General features: G+C 54.2%; 2 protein-coding genes across 4 annotated transcripts in view; one reads left to right on the top strand and one right to left on the bottom strand.

Moving 5' to 3' along the window:
- The first annotated feature begins 51 nt into the window (after positions 1–51).
- PAF1 (PAF1 homolog, Paf1/RNA polymerase II complex component) lies at positions 52–4844 on the top strand. The gene is made up of 14 exons (XM_081216193.1): positions 52–400; positions 953–982; positions 1081–1173; positions 1486–1607; positions 1701–1767; positions 1855–1956; positions 2038–2143; positions 2236–2304; positions 2389–2492; positions 2583–2699; positions 2797–2925; positions 3920–4025; positions 4138–4228; positions 4307–4844. The coding sequence occupies exons 1-14, from the start codon at positions 354–356 to the stop codon at positions 4702–4704; spliced, it is 1581 nt and encodes a 526-aa protein (XP_081072319.1). The 5' UTR covers positions 52–353; the 3' UTR covers positions 4705–4844.
- A 298-nt stretch (positions 4845–5142) lies between these two features.
- Positions 5143–16297, bottom strand: part of SAMD4B (sterile alpha motif domain containing 4B) — a 37247-nt gene continuing 26092 nt past the window's right edge. For 2 of the 3 annotated variants that reach the window (XM_081216190.1, XM_081216191.1), the window contains 10 exons: positions 14237–14476; positions 13554–13663; positions 13309–13395; positions 12234–12570; positions 11043–11128; positions 10423–10541; positions 9647–9845; positions 9336–9459; positions 7450–7533; positions 5143–7239 (listed from right to left, as the gene is read on the bottom strand). In XM_081216190.1, the coding sequence (XP_081072316.1) occupies positions 7211–7239; positions 7450–7533; positions 9336–9459; positions 9647–9845; positions 10423–10541; positions 11043–11128; positions 12234–12570; positions 13309–13395; positions 13554–13663; positions 14237–14476 (1415 nt within the window). In that variant the 3' untranslated portion in view covers positions 5143–7210. The remainder of the gene's footprint in view (positions 7240–7449; positions 7534–9335; positions 9460–9646; positions 9846–10422; positions 10542–11042; positions 11129–12233; positions 12571–13308; positions 13396–13553; positions 13664–14236; positions 14477–16297) is intronic. The other variant, XM_081216192.1, reaches the window with a different exon arrangement.

The following is a 16297-nucleotide window of genomic DNA, read 5'->3' as shown; positions in this document are numbered from 1 at the left end:
CTCGCTCCGCCCTTTGCCCAGAAGTTCGCCAATCCGGGTGTGGTTCCAATCAGACTCTATTTCCCAGAAGGCGTCGCCGCCTGAGGCGACCTGCGGTTCTCAGAGCACTGGCGGCAGTTGGTGTTCTGGAGCTGTGAGTCAGTCCCTGGTGTTGTTTGCGCGTTTACCTGAGTACTACGTAGTACTCCAGTGTTGCTGGAACGCTTCTCACCAGCCCACCTCACTCCGACCCTATCCCTGAGGAGAGCGGTGTCAACCCGAGTCCTGCCTCGGATTGGGCGTGCGCCGAAGTCGGCACGCCTTTTACCGTGGCTCTTTGAGGCTCTTGTCAGGATTTATCTCGCGTCGTCGCCATGGCGCCCACTATCCAGACCCAGGCCCAGCGCGAGGATGGCCACAGGTAGGCATTACGGCGCCTGACTGTACTGTTTTTCTTTACGTTTGGGTAGGCATCGGCGAGGTGGGAGGGTCGAGCCCAGCTGTCAGCCTACAACCTCACCAGCCCCCCACGTCAGCCCGTAACGTCATGGAGCGCTCACCCGTTCACGGGGGCGGGTCTCAGAAGGCGTATTGCCCCCGTCTTTCCCTGCCGCGGAGTTCTGGAATTAAGCTCTTGGGGAATTTACCCAGAAGGGATTGAGGTTTTATTCTTCCAGTCAAACGTTTGGAGATCCCTTTTCCCAAAAACAATTGAGCATGCGACTCTTTAGTAAAGCACTTGAACACATCTCCTTCAAAAGGGATTGAGCACTTGGCTTCATTCATTAAAGCCTTTAGGGACACTGAAAGGAATACGTGACACTCTCATTAGAGCACTTGGGACACCCCTACCAAGAGGAATTAGCGTTTGTCATTCTCTCCTTCCCTTTTAAAAGCTTGGAAAACCCCCCTTTGCTCTCCTGTCAGTCCCGTTCTTTCCATCTTTTGTCAGTGACTCTCTTTTACCCACCAGGCCCAATTCTCACCGGACTCTGCCTGAGAGGTGAGCTCCATTGTGCTTTCTTAGGACGGGTGGGCCAATGGGGGCTGCGAGCAGAGGTGGGGCATCAGGGGCTGGGTTTTGAGCCACTGTGTTCCCAGGTCTGGAGTGGTCTGCCGAGTCAAGTACTGCAATAGCCTCCCTGACATCCCCTTCGACCCCAAGTTCATTACCTATCCCTTCGACCAGAACAGGTGAGACTGCGCATGGGGGTTAGGGAAACACCTCACTTAGAATATGAGTTCCTTGAGGGCAAGGACTGCTTTTCTTGTTGACTGTTCAGGCATACAACGGTAGCTAGCACGTAATAGTAGGTGCCCCGTAAATATTTAAGTAAAGCAGCAAGCAGCATCCAAGTCTCTTCGAGAGCTGCTAGCCTGCGGACTCCAACATGGGGGACATTTCATTCCGAGTTCCTCCCTGGAGGAGCTTAGCCTCTGGGAAGCAGGGATGTGAGGGATAAGGCTGGAATTAGGCAACCATAATGGGCATGTTTCCCCACCCAGGTTCGTCCAGTACAAAGCGACTTCCTTGGAGAAACAGCACAAACATGATCTCCTGACTGAGCCAGACCTGGGAGTTACCATTGACCTCATCAACCCTGATACCTACCGCATCGACCCCAATGGTGTGTTGGGAGACAGGGAGGGCCTGCCCTAGGCTAGCGAGGGCTGGCTGTGGTCCTCTGTCATAGTGCTTCTCTCACCTTGCTCTCTTCTAGTACTCCTAGATCCAGCTGATGAGAAGCTTTTGGAAGAGGAGATTCAGGCCCCTACCAGCTCCAAGAGGTGAGGGGGTGCTGAGTGGGGACTCAGGACTGGCTCTGATGGGAGGAAGGCAGTGGGGTCCTGAGGTGCCCGATTCTCCCGCCCCAGATCCCAGCAGCATGCAAAGGTGGTGCCATGGATGCGGAAGACAGAGTACATCTCCACCGAGTTCAATCGTTATGGCATTTCCAATGAGAAGCCTGAGGTTAAGTAAGTTGCGGTGGGTAGCGGGGAAGGTGGAGCATTCAGGTATATCCCGTGGCCTCTAAAGGCCTTTTTCTTCCTCCCTAGGATTGGGGTTTCTGTGAAGCAGCAGTTCACTGAGGAAGAAATATACAAAGACAGGGATAGCCAGATCACAGCTATTGAGAAGACTTTTGAGGATGCCCAGAAATCCGTAATTGAGGGACTGGGATCGGGGGGAGGCAGGCAAAGGTGTGGTTCCAGAGCACTTTGTATTCCTTCTCACCCCGTTTTTGCCTCTGCCAGATCTCCCAGCATTACAGCAAGCCCCGAGTGACACCAGTGGAGGTCATGCCTGTCTTTCCAGATTTTAAGGTCAGATCCAGGGCAGGGGGCAGAGAGGGATAGCCTGCCATCTCTCCCTGTCCCAGTCTAACCCCAGTGCCCTCCATCTCCCAGATGTGGATCAACCCTTGCGCTCAGGTAATCTTTGATTCAGACCCCGCCCCCAAGGACACAAGTGGTGCAGCTGCATTGGAGATGATGTCTCAGGCCATGATCAGGTAAGTGGCCCTGCTGTCCACCTTGGCCTGCTTCTTATTGTCTCTTTCTCCTCACTCACTCTTAACTGCTCCTCCTCTCCCCCCAACCAGGGGCATGATGGATGAGGAAGGGAACCAGTTTGTGGCTTACTTCCTGCCTGTGGAAGAAACACTGAAGAAGCGAAAACGGGACCAGGAAGAGGAGATGGATTATGCACCAGATGACGTGTGCGTGGGTTGGGGTTAGGTTTTGGGTATTGAGAAGTGTCTCCTTTTCTCCCTCACAGGGAAGAAATGGGGCTGACCCTATCCCCTTTATCCTCAGGTACGACTACAAGATTGCTCGGGAGTACAACTGGAATGTGAAGAACAAGGCTAGCAAGGGCTACGAGGAAAACTACTTCTTCATCTTCCGAGAGGGTGATGGGGTTTACTACAATGAGTTGGAGACCAGGTACTCAGCACAGTCCTACCTCACGCAGATTAGCCTGGGCTTGTACTTCAGTACCCTGGGGTATGCAGGAGCCACCTTGGAGGTCATTTATACCTAAAGATTTGCCATGTGCATTTGTAAGAGCAGAAGCCTGTTCATGCATGTGGGCTGGACCTGGTTCTGACACAAGAACCCAGAAACAAAATCTTTACTTAACACTGGAAATATTTAGAGCTTTCACGTAGGGTAGGACTACCAAGTTTACCGATACTAAGGAGACTTCACGTAAGAGTAAACATAGCTGAAGTATGGAGTAATACATAAAATTAGCATGAATGTTTTAAATGAAGCGCTAGATACCCAAGTTCAAAAAACATGACCCCCCAGACTTCCCTGATGGTTAAAAGTTTACTGCCATGTTGGGACCCTTGGTGTAAGGTTGGGAAAGTGTGACCTGGAGTTTCTATTTAAAGGAGAGATCCAGATCCTGATCCCATTAAGACAGGCAAAAAATCTAAAAGGCACAGTGGGCTGCTGGGGGCTGGGTGACCTGGAGCTCTTGGCAACCTCCAAGGGGCACTGTGACCAGCACAGCAACCCATTTGCCGCTATGCTCGGAGTGGGGGTGGGGGGTGCTGGCAAGGCAACAAAGGCCCAGGGGGGGTCACAGAATCTTATTTTCCAAAAGCCAGAAATCGAGATTATGTTCTTTTATAGTGTTGGTATCTAATTCACATTAAAGTCTCTTTCTTTATACGTTTATGTGTATGTGTACAGGGCATACATATACACATATATAAAGTGCAGGGCAACCAAACTGCTATCCTGATGGCTATCATGCCACCCGTCCCTTACCTCTAAGTTTAGTCTCCTTTATTCAGTCTGTACTTATTCTGGTCTGCTCTAGGCTAAGCATAGATGAGTAAGGATGGGTAAAGAACCGTATTAGACCAGATTCCCCACGGGGGTCCTTAACTGAATCTCACGCACCCCTCCCCCAACTCCACCACCGCAGGGTCCGCCTGAGTAAGCGCCGAGCCAAGGCTGGGGTTCAGTCGGGTACCAATGCCCTGCTTGTGGTCAAACACCGGGACATGAATGAGAAGGAACTAGAAGCCCAGGTAACAAGCACCGCTGACCCAGGGCACCCACGGGGTGGGTGGTAGTTCGTGAGGAGTGGGGCAGGAACCAGATAGAACACCCTCCCCTTCCCCTCAACCCTGCTGCTTCCAGGAAGCACGGAAGGCCCAGCTGGAGAACCACGAACCCGAGGAGGAAGAAGAGGAGGAAATGGAGACGGAAGAGAAAGAAGCTGGGGGCTCAGGTAAAGCTGGACGGGCCGAACTCTGGGAGCCCTGGGAGGGTGGGGAACTGGGTCTTACTTCTTCTTGCTCCTTCACAGATGAGGAACGAGAGAAGGGCAGCAGCAGTGAGAAGGAAGGCAGCGAGGATGAGCGCTCAGGCAGCGAGAGTGAACGGGAGGAGGGTGACAGGGATGAGGCGAGTGACAAGAGTGGCAGCGGTGAGGACGAAAGCAGTGAGGATGAGGCCCGGGCTGCCAGGGACAAAGAGGAGATCTTCGGCAGTGATGCTGATTCAGAGGACGACGCTGACTCTGATGATGAGGACAGAGGACGGGCCCACGGCAGTGACAATGATTCAGACAGTGGCAGCGATGGGGGTGGCCAGCGGAGCCGGAGCGCCAGTCCCTTCCCCAGTGGCAGCGAGCATTCTGCTCAGGAGGATGGCAGTGAAGCCGCAGCTTCTGATTCCAGTGAAGCTGAAAGTGACAGTGACTGAGTCCCAGGGCCTTCATGGCCGGTGCGGATAGTTACTTCGTGCAGGAAGGCACTTTTCGAGTGGTCTCTTTGTGAGCCTTTTGCTTTGTTTCCCTCTCCTCCAAACCTCTGCTGTTAATAAAGCCAACTTCTCTTTACTTACCCTCCCAGGCACCATGGTCTCATTCTCCTGCCCGCCCCCCACCTCCCCGCACCCCTGGTGCTTAAGGCATAGAAGCAAAGGCCACAAAGGCAGGGCCACTAGGTTTTTCATGAAATGTAGCATAACAAAGGTCAGAATCCTTTTTGTTTGTTTTGTTTTTTTTTTCCAAAATAAGCCCAGACCATTAAACAAGTGAAACTCCAACAAATAAGTCTTCTCCAACAGCGAGAAAAACTGTACAGTTACTCAAAGCTGATTCTGCCGGTGGGGCTGGGAATAGAAGGGAGAGTGAAATCATGGTGGAGGAGCAGGGGCCGGGGAGGGTCGGGAGTGGATCAGGGTCCTGCCCATCAGAGTGGGGCCGCCTGCGTCCTGCACACTCTGCTGACAGGTGGAGGGAGGGGGGCAACTCTTGCCTCCCACTGTGTATGGGGGTGTCCCTCACCGCCTCCCAGGGCCAGGAAGACCCAGCTCACCCTGATGGGTAGTGAACAAGACAGGACTGGCTGGGAAGAGGTGAGGGTCTCTAAGAGGAACACCCTGCTGATTCCAAAACGAGGTGGCCCCTGTCCATCCCACTTCCCCGGGCTAGGAGAGGACTGGAGAAGCCCTGGGAGTTGGAGGGGAATGAGCAAAGGCACAGAAACATGGAGGGGCCGGGGTGGGGGACTTGCATAGGTTGATGAGTGTGCAAGAGGTACATAAATAAACCTGACACCCTACCCAGCCCGGCACTGGGAGAGGAGGTGGGGACCTAGAGCAGGTCCCCAGGGCCACCCCACCCCCTGGCTTCCTCCCCCTCCCTGGGCTCAGAGTTGAGGGAGGTCCAGACCAGGAGAGCAGAGGCAAGAAGGTCTGGGGAATGGGTGAGTGCAGGGAGGGTGGTGGTTTTAAAATTTTTTTTTTTTTTGGTTTTTTTTTTCCCAACATTTTGTATCTTTAATAACATACACAATGGTTACCAGCCATATTCATAACAAAAGTTATTCATAAAATGTATCTAAAAATAACATTTTTTCCTTTTCGGTGTGAAAAGCTTGAGAATGTCCCAGTGTGGGGGGGGCGGGTTGAGGGGGACAGGGGGTTGGAATAGAGGACCCTGGCTTCCCTACAGCCTGAACCCCCAGATCCCCTCCCTCCACCTGGGCCCCAGCACAACCCCTCAGGAGGAACAGGGATCAGAGGGTCTGTATGACTCTGGGGCTGGGACGAATCTCTGGCTTATGATATAGTGTTCCACTTAAGTGAGGTCATGACAGAATGGGGGGTGGGGGTGGGGTAAGGGTGAAAGAAAAGGGGATGGGGGTGGGGAAAGAAACCAAAAACCATCCCCTTTCCCTTATTCCTTACCCCCAAGTCTTTCAGCAACCAGACCTGGGAGTGGAGAAGGGTTTGTGTCGGTGGGGGAAGGAGACGTTAAGGCAACAGACTTCCTGACCTCACTGGCTGCCCTGGCTCCCGGCCTTCAACCTCCGCATCTGGGGAGCCAGGGCTGGGGGCAAATGGGGAAGGGCTGGAGGGGTCTGGAGGAGAGGGCGCTGCCCTCCCCCCTCGTAAAATTCAGGCTCCCCCTGCCACCTTCTTGGCTCAGAGAGAGGCCTGGGGATTCTAAAAAAATGAGAGGGAATGATCAGAGAGAAAAACCGTTAAGAACTATATAAATATGTATCTTAAATAGGCCTAAGAAATTAATTGCAGAGAACCTCTGATAAACAGGGCAAAGGGAGGTGAGGGAGAGGAGAGTGGCTCCTGTCCTTGGGGAATGATGGGAATGGGGAAGGAGGAGAAGGCGGCAAGGAGGTGAGGGGGGCGGGGGGAGGGGGGAGGGAGAGAGAGAGACAGAGAGCATGCCAAGACAGACACGCTCCTCTCCTCACCCGCCTTTATCTCCTCAGCTCCTCTCAAATAACGTTCAGGAGAGCAGATTATCTACCTCACTCATCTCTCCCCAAATGTCAGATGGTTCTGAGCAGGCCCCACAAGATAGTGGGTCAGTGAGTCTCTGGGGGAGACTGTTTCCTTGGGAGGGGCAGGTGGCCGGCAGTCTGGAGGAGGCAGGGGTGGGACGGGGCCAGGTGGGGGATGAAGGAGGGAAGGAGGGGGCAGGCAGGCTGGCCAGTCCCTGCCCCCTTTATCCTGGCTGCCCCCTACCTCCCTGGGCCTCAGCAGAGATCCCTCGACGGGCCTGGGAGTGAGCAAGGTATGTGCCAATGTTAAACAAAAGTTAAAAGGGTGAGAGAGTAGAAAAATATTAGAATGTATAGCTGAGCCAGCCCACCCTCTCGCTGTCGCGGAGAAGCCCGTTGGGGGTTGGCCCCCGCCCGCCGCCCGGGGAGCCTATGGGTGCGCTGGGCTGTGGGTCCTGTCAGATGGTGGAGGTTTTGTCTGTCCCATCTGTGGTAAGAAAGGGAGGAAGGGAGGAAGGTCAGGAGCTGGCGGGAGGCCCAAGAAAAGGTGCTCAGGTAGCCTGTCATCCCAGTCAGGCCCTCCCTGGAGTCCGGCCTCCCCTGGGGACCCCTCAGGATGACTCTGAGTTGCTCAGTTCAGAGGTGGAGACGCTGGTGGGTAGGTGGGAGCTGGGTCAGGGAAAGAGGAAATGCTCACCACCCAAGGCGTGTTCCGTCATGCTCAGACACAGAGACTCCAGAGTGGGATTGATCTCCAGGTCAGGCCCAGGGACCGGGCAGTCTGGGTGGGAGAGAGGAGAATGGAAGCAGTAAGGACTGGACTGGGGTGAAAGGTAGAGTCATGAAGACAAAGGCTGGCATGAGGGAGAGGCTGAGGGGGACGAGAGGGAAAGGGAGGAAGGGAAAGTAAAGGCAAGAGACAGAGACACAGAGAATGTAAGACATGCACACACTTGGATGGAAGGTATGACTGGGCAGAGTTGAAGGACAGACAGGCCTGGGAGTGCCACTAAGCAGGCAGAGGTGATGATGGCAAGGGCAGAGGCTTGGCAACACAGAGAAAGGCTGACAGGAAGTAATGTAAAGCTGGGGGAGCTGCTTGGAGGCCACGACTATTTTGGACACACTACATGTTCCCTCCCTTGGGCACAGTGAGGGCATCTGCCCTGAGCACTGGGCAGCCCCGTGCTCCCTGACTAATGACTTGCTCTGTACTTGGTGCGGAAGCTTAATTAGAACCCTTCCCTCCCACCTGGACTTGCTCCTCTGGCAGGATGCTGTTGGGGAAGGCCTAGCAGGCAGGGCAACTCTGGACAGCAGCCATGGGGGCTGGTCTTCATACAGTCTTTCAAAGGGCCTCCTGTTCTGGCACCTGGGCAAGAGCCCACTAGGTCCCTGGGCAGACCTGACACCACCCACTGCTTAAAACCCTTCCTGGGCTCCTCACTGCTTCTAGAGGAACTCTGAGCTCTCTACCTAGGTTTAGAAGACCCTGCTCTTTCACGCTCCAGCATCACCTCTCACGACCTCCCCTCTGAACCCATGAGCCATGTCAGACCATCTGTCTCTCCTTAATAAAAAAAATTTTTGACCTTGGGCAAATCACCTCTCTGAGACTCAGATTCATGACTAATAAGATGGGAATAATATCAGTGCCTTCACATGTGCCGTTGGGAGGATTTCATTCAACAGTGCAGAAAGGCTGTCTGACACACAGTCTAGCACACGGCATACTGGTGAAAAGAACTGTTCTCATTTTTTACTCCTGTAATTCATCCATCTAGTCATTTAATATTATTTACAGATGCCTACCATGTGCCAAGCCCTGTGCTAGGATGAATGGGACGAATGGGGTCTCTTGCCTCCCACAGATGGCAGTTTGCATAATCTCATAAAGAATCCCTATTGATTTGGCTATTTGTGACATGAAGAGTTTAGGGTCACAGGCAAATTTAAGCTCTCTCTAGAGGCAGCCCTTTCCAAACCAGCCTTATCTGCTTCTGCAGCCTCAGTGCCCAGCAGCAGGCCTGGCACAGGGGGTCACCTCTGACTTACTGAGCAAGGCAGGGCTAGCGCTTCTCTAACCTCCCTTTTGCCCACTTTGCCCTCATTTTAATCTCCCATCTCTAGGCTGATCTGTGAGCAGAGGGGAAGACAGCCCTTCCACCCTTTAGTGTAGAACCCATTCCAGGAGCTGAAGTCTACTGGTTCCTGCTCGGTCACCTGGCTCCTGAAAGAATGAATGCCAGCGGACTGAGAGGCAGGACTCCCTTCTATAGACAACTGGCTGCTGTGACTGTCTCATCCCCTCCACCCTTCCAAACTGAGCACTTAATGATTCTCGAAGAAGACGGGGACAGAGACCAGTATGAACACTAAGATTATGACACACGGAGGGAGAGAGATAGAGATGGGGGGTGGGGTGGGAATAAGGAGTGAGAGAAGATGACAGGGAGGGGGAGAAAGACAGAAAGACAGAGAGACAGAACACATGCAAGGGATAGTGTGTACAAGACCCAGAAGAGAAAAGAAAGGCCAGCTAAGGGTGCTGTTGAGGCCGAGTCCTAAGGGTGGGCACTGTACCTGGAGGGAACATGAGAATGGCCTGGGGGGACGAGTGGACCGGGAGCGAGTGGGTCCGCTGCACAGAGCTACGGCTCTGGCTGGGCATGCTGTTGCTGCCTCCAGGGTTGGCGAACCACAGGTTCTGCATGTGGCATGGGAGAGAAAGCAGTGGGTGAGCGGGGAAGAGGCCCAGACCCAGGAGTGGTTGAGCTGGCAGAGTCGTCCCCTCCCCTCTACGCTGGGCCCAGACACAAAGATATGGACACATATCTCAGGCACCACCACCCCAACCCCGGAAGTGCCAGGTCCTTTGCTTCCAGCTGGCTCACCTGTCGGCCCTGGCCCCCAAGGCTGGGGCTGGTGAGGGCATGTCGAGGGGAGATGCCCCCAATGCCCGAGGGGCTCAGAAGGCCCATTCTGCCAGGCGGAAGGGCCCGGGGAGGCATTGGGAACTGCCGCTGGGTCCGCCGGGCCACCCCCATCCCCACAGAGCCAGCTATGGGGAGTGAGTTGGAGCCGAATGCCCAGCTGTGAGAGAGCAGAAGGCAGGGTGTCAGTTTAGGTGGATGGAGCCCATCTGTTCACCTCTTCCTCACACCCCCCGCAGCTCCCATGGGTAGACAGAACACAGATCTGCTCTGAGCAGGGATTCCCTGTCCAAGTCCCTGCTCTGTACATTGTCTCCTCCTGCCCCAAGGGTACGCCCAGGATGGAGACGGGGAGTGTACGAAGGTTTCCTCAAGTCCACTCAAAGTAGTTCTCCTAACTTCAATTCTCAAGCAGAATATTTCTGTTGTTTGTCTGGAGTGAGAAGGGACTTCAGAGTCCTCTGCACACAGGTGAGGAGAACAAGGGACAGGTAAGGGGCCAGCTATGGGGACACGTGCTAGTTTTGCCAGCTCAGCACTCTATTCTAATGGAAAATCAGGGACCACCTGATTTTCTTATGGCAAAGTCCTCACTGGGTGACTTATATAAAGACACCCAGTTACTGAATGAGTGTAACAGGATTCCCAGCCCAGAACGCAATCACCCCTCTAGGCACTATCTGTCAACCAACGAGGGCCTAGGGAGGGAAGTCCCTGTGCCCTGGCCGCCCGCCTACCCTTTCTGCTGCCGGTAGTTCTGCATCTCTAGTGCGGCTTTGCGCGGGAAGGTCCGGAGGAGCTTCAGCACTTGCTGTTTCCAGGACAGCAGCCGTTTCTTCTGCGTTTCCGTGAAAGCCTAGAATTAGGGGGGTGAAAGGGGTGTGTGTGCTTCTTTCACATTTGCCTTCCATCCATTTGCTCAAATATTTATCAACTGCCTGTGCTGGTCACTGCTGGGACACAGAGGTGACCTGTGCTCACGGAGCTTACAGTTTAGTTGGGGAGAAGGTACACACGCATTCATAACAGTGATAATGCTGTGAGGGAGAAGCACAGGAGGCACAAGAAACCTGATGTTATGAGGGGCTGGTCAAGGCATCCCTGAGATACAGATGTATCAACTGAGATCTGAGGGGTCAGCAGACAGGAGGGGGACTTACTCCCCAGAAGATTATGTACTAAGGCTCTAAGAATGAGCGCTCAGGGGCATCCACTGAACCCAACACTGGGAAGGATGAGGGCTGGAGAGGTGGGCACGTGCCAGTCAGGCAGGGCCCTATTGGCTGTATAAGGAATGTTGGTCCTGAGAGTGACAGGGCAGCCTTTCCCTTCTTGGGACCCCTAGAGAAGGCCTCACCTCATGAGTCAGGCACTTTTCGATGAGCTGGAGGTAACTGGTGATGTTCTCCTCGTCTGGTCGGGACACCAGCAGCTGGGTGCACACTTGGGGACATGGGAAAGGGCAGGAGGTTAGCTACCAGCGTGCCCTCTGCCATGTTCCAGCTTCCCTGGCCCAGCTGGGTGGCACAGAAGGTGGGTCAGGAAACTCATGCTGGATGAGTACTAGCTATGTGCCAAGCACTGTACCTGGCTTATCACAAGGATATATGAAGTGCCCACCATAGTGCCTGGCATAAAGCAGATGTGAAGTCAATGATACCTTTTCTCCTTTTTAAGTCTTGCAACAGTCTCATCAATGTAGGCACTTTTAGCCTGAGGCTCAGAGAGGTTGAGTCACTTGTCCCAGCCACACAGCTAAAAGAACTTAGACCTGGGACTTCCCTGGTGGTGCAGTAGTTAAGAACCCGCCTGCCAATACAGGTGACACGGGTTCGAGCCCTGGTCTGGGAAAATCCCACAGGCCGCGGAACAGCTAAGCCCGTGCGCCACAACTACCGAGCCTGCGCTCTAGAGCCCACGCGCCACAACTACTAGAGCCCGCGCACCTAGAGCCCGTGCTCTGCAACAAGAGAAGCCACCGTAACGAGAAGCCCGCGCACCGAAATGGAAGAGTCGCCGCTGCTCGCCACAACTAGAGAAAGCCCGTGCACAGCAATGAAGACCCAATGCAGCCAAAAATAAATAAATAAATTTATATATATAAAAAAAGAAAACAAACTTATTAAAAAAAAAACAAAACTTAAACCCAAGTGTAAAGTTGCCTACACTGTGCTGCCTTAGGAAAAGGCGAGCCCATTAAGAGCTTCACCATACCCATCCCGTGGACTTCAGTCCCCTCTGAAAGAACCAACGGATTCGCCTTATCTGTTCACTCTTTACTGTATGCAGTTTCCACTGACACAATGTCCCATCTTCTGCTCAGGCTGGAGACACTTTGAGGGTAAGGGCTGTCTCCCACCATCAGCCTGGACGCACCCGAGGGCAGGGGCCCTGTCATCTCCATCTTAGCCACTCTCTGTAGTGCTCTAATCCCCAGAGTGCTTTGAAAAGTTTTGCTTCCATCATTTAAACTGGATTTGACCTTTGATGCCTGGGTTCACTTGGCACCCTGCCCCAGAATTTCCTGCTGGGCCCTGGGTGGTCTCACCTTTGCCCATCACCCGTGTAAACTGACTGGGGATGTCTCCGTCAGCGACGGGAGCCGGGGCTGGCTCACTGCCATCAGTGGGAGCTGGAGCTGGTGGAGGGGGGTAGCCCTCTGCAGCTGGAGGGTCCTTGGCCTCACTGCCCTTGTCTGTGCCAGGGTGAGCCAGGGGAGGCTCCGCACCTGGCAGCGGCGGCTCCCCCCGGCCCCCATCCTTGGCAGTAGAGGTGGTGGCGGCGGCCACAGTGGCCTGGAGGACACTGTAGGCCTTGATGGGGGTGATGATGATCTGCTGCAGCTCCTGCAGAGCGTTTCGCAGATTCCCGCCTTCCAGCACATCCTGAGTGGGGAAGACACAGCCTGGGTCACATGCCAACCCCCAGAGCTACGTAGAATGACTATACACGTGGGGTCAAACAGTCCTTGCAGAGGGCTGGTGGGACCCTGGGTTCCAGCACACAGAGAAGGCAGGTAAGGGCACTGCCAGAGCATACACACACACACACGCACAAACACACACATTTGTACATACACAGTCCCTCTTCCCCCCCTCAAGGTAGAGTCCCACGTAGCTTAGAAGGTGGGGCCTCAGGGTCCCACTGAGGATGGAACCAGATTCAGACCCAGAGATCTGGACTAAGACACTGAAGGGGGCAAAAACCAGAAGGTAAGTGGCGGGGAAAGGGAAAAAGGGATGTAAATCAAGGCAGACGTGTAAGGAGAGTGAGCGGGTAAGAAACAACCAACTGGAAAGAGAGATCATGCACACAGGGGAGACACTCTGCTCTATCAGAAAGAGCTGTTAGAAATGGAAAAGTGAAATGGAAGAGAGGGGCTGAGTCAACAAACAAGATTCTGGAGACACAGGCCAGGACAGACAGGGAGGAGAGCCTCTTAGCTTAGCCACAGCAAGTGAGCCCTGTGATCCGACCTGCACTTGGTCCCTGGACCCTGGTTCCCTAGGGCTGGGGAGGTCCCGAGCTGGGGGCCACATGGGCAGCAAGGCTGACCCAGAGACTTCAGCCACTAGCACCACTGGGTAGCCAGTTGGCCTTGGATGGGGATACCAGGTCCTCACCTTCTCCAGGGATTTGAGGACACTCTGCCTCTCGCGCAGCTTCTGGATGCTCAGGGCTATCTTGTGGCGGGCACCTTTGGTGACATTCTGCGGTAGGGCAGAAGGGGATAGGAAGCTGGAAATGGGAGGCTGAGGTACTCAAGGTGCCCCAACAAGGCCCAAAGAGACAGAGGAGGCTTGGGCTGCAAGGGTAATGTCAAAATGGTACTGCCCCCAGCCCCGCCCTGATGGTCCCTCTGCTTCACCTGAGACTCCAAGTGCTGCTCAGTCAGTGTCATCATCTCCTCATAGCTCATCTGTGAGAAGAGGGCCGCGTACTTGTGCAAGCGGAGGCTCTTAAGCCACGAGGGCACATCTGTGGAAAAGAAGGGAGGGCCTAAGATCAGGAATCTGGCCCTGGTAACAGTTGTGGGGAAGGAACAGGGATAAATCATAGGCAGCCTTAAAAGCTGTAGAAAATTGGAAGGAGGTAGGGAGAAGCCAAGGGTCCATAAGCTACCTTCTTCTGTCCAGCCAGACCCTTCCAGGTGGCCTTCCCTGGTCAGAACACCCGATCCTCCTGAGTTGCTGGGTTGGATGTGTACTAGGATGACCTCTGATGCCTTTAAAAGTATTCCTGGAACCTCTATTCCATCAGTTACCCCTGTGTCCTGGCTTTCTTGTCAGACTGGTGTGCCTGAGGGCAGGGGCTTTTCCGCCATCAGACTGGGACCTGTGGGGGTCCCTCTGCTCAGTCTTAAGCCCTAAGGGCAGGGCCTGTCCACTCTCCTCAGACCTGTCCCCTTCTCGGGGATGGAGTGCGGGAGAGGAAGAATTGGGTGGGGAGGGACCGGACAGGTGCGGTGGCAGCTACAAGCTCTCTTCTGTCCTTGTAAGTTCTGTGGAAGCCTCTTGAGGAGGGTCCTAGTGCTACTCTCCCCCATTGTACCTTTCATGCCACTGCCGTCCTCCTGAAAAGTGTTCCGGCTGGAGCCCTGCTCCTCCGTCTGCTCGCTGCCAGAGGAGGCCACGCTGCTCTGGGGCGAGAGGGGTGCGTGGTCGGGCGTGGTGAAAGCAGCCCGGGCCCCAAGCTCCTCTGGACTCGGCCACTCACCAGGGGCCTGGGGGCTCGTGGGGATGAGCGACATGGAGCGCTTCAGCGGGCTGGGGTGGATTTGGCAGGGGAGACCTGGCCGGAGGGGGAGAGAGGCAAAAGGTCAGGCTTGGGGATCTGACCACAGGAGACCGTGTCCCCCTGGTCAGTGCCATGGACGGCAGCTCAGCCCTGGAATCCAACAAGAGGAAGGGACCCTGGGGTCTGAGGGGAACCACCTACCAGGTACTGCTGGTTCCCTCATTCCTCCACCCCCCAATCCATCAGCAAGCTCTCAGCCACTTCTCTGAACTGCTCCACTTCCTCTGCTAGCACCCTGGGCCAAGTCACTGGCGTCCCCAGCTGGAATTACTGTCACAACCTCCTCACCGGTTTCTTGCCTTCATCCTTGCCCCCTACAGTCTAGTCAACTCACAACAGCCACACTGATCCTTCTTAAAAATGCCAAGTCTGACCCAGTCAGTCCCCGATTAAACCTTACCTGTAGCTTCCCTTCACACTGAGAATAAAATTCAAACTCTTCCCCCGACACCTACGAGGCCCTGCAGGATCTGGGTCCTGCTCACCTCTGACTCCTCATCTCTCATGACTCACCCCTTTGGTTCAAGCCCTTTTAGCCTTTGCCGCACACCTGCCCCAATTTGTTCCTGGAACACTCAAGCTTGTTCCAGCCTCAGGACTTCCGTGCTTGCTCGCTCTTCTTGTTCTCCTGATCTTAGCAGTTGGCTCCCCCAGGTCTCATCTCAATCACCTCTCCTGAGGCTTTCCCTGAACCCTCAGTCAGCAGTAGCTGTCCCCCACCAACCCACCATCATATCACTCTGCCTTATCTTTCTTACAGCACCTATCACAGCTTGAAATGACCTTATCTAGTTATTTGTTCCCTTATTAACTGTACGCCTCTCCTACAAGACCTGTAACAGCAGGGCCCCATCCTGTCGTAAACATCATTGTATCCTCAGTAATTACAATGGGGCCTCGACTAGAGGAGGTTCTTCACAACTACTTGCAAAGTAAGTGAATGAAGTACATAAACTGCTTCCTCAACATCTGTTATTGGGCTTCACCACCTCCCGAAGATTTTTCCTATCCTGAGCCCAGATCAGGGTGAATCCAGGCCCTCATCCACAGGATGTTTCACATCCTCCACCCATCCCATTCCTGAGGTAAGAAAAAGGATCCAACTTGATTTGTAACCCTTCTAAGGACAGGGCAGGTTCTCATGAGCTTCCAGACCTTTACAAGTGCTATTCCCTCCCCCTAGCTCACTGCTCGTCCACCCTATCTGCCAGCCACTTCAGCCTTCCCTCCTGGCTCACGTGTTTCCTCCTCTGTGACTCCTTCCTCTGCGTTCCCTGGGCCCCTGGGCTGCTACCTCAAGTCCAGCACTTACTGCCCCCTTCACGAGCCTGCCTCGCACTGGACTCTGGGCTTCTGTAGGATGGCAGCAAGCCTGCCCAACCATTTCTGTACCTCCGGGTCAGGGCAAGATACACAGGAATTTTCAAAGTTTCACTAAGTCCAAAAGGAGGGCACCCACCATCCTAAGGGTGCTAAGGGGGCCTCTGAGCTTGACACAGGAAATCTAGAAGTATCCCAAGTCAAAAAAAGAAAAGGAAACAAAGCCAAAAAGCCTCACCCTGGGTAGGTGAGAACATCAAGGCCTGGGGAACTGAAGTCCTTTGTCCCAGTTCCCACAAAGAGTTGGGAGGCAGAGACAGAAGAACCCCAGCCTTGTTTCTGATGGAAAGGCTGGGATTCCTGCCAGTGCTACACTGACACCCAGCCTCAGAAGGACAACCAGCCTGGTACAGGCCCCCAAAGCACCTTCCCTCATCTGTGACAGTTATCTATGATCCTAGCCAGGAAGTCACCTGAGGGAGAGGGCAGTGCATT

This window comes from Mesoplodon bidens, assembly GCF_964165515.1.
Source record: "Mesoplodon bidens genome assembly, chromosome: 18".
Taxonomy (NCBI): Eukaryota; Metazoa; Chordata; class Mammalia; order Artiodactyla; family Ziphiidae; genus Mesoplodon; species Mesoplodon bidens.
Note: the sequence above shows the minus strand (reverse complement) of the source record. Positions and strands in the feature narration are given on the sequence as shown.

Excerpts from the sequence above, each read along its gene's own strand:
- PAF1 (XM_081216193.1), top strand. The coding sequence starts at position 354 with ATGGCGCCCACTATCCAGACCCAGGCCCAGCGCGAGGATGGCCACAG. Across the intron at positions 983-1,080 it reads CACCGGACTCTGCCTGAGAG|GTCTGGAGTGGTCTGCCGAG; the intron begins GTGAGCTCCATT and ends CTGTGTTCCCAG. Across the intron at positions 2,493-2,582 it reads ATGTCTCAGGCCATGATCAG|GGGCATGATGGATGAGGAAG; the intron begins GTAAGTGGCCCT and ends CCCCCCAACCAG.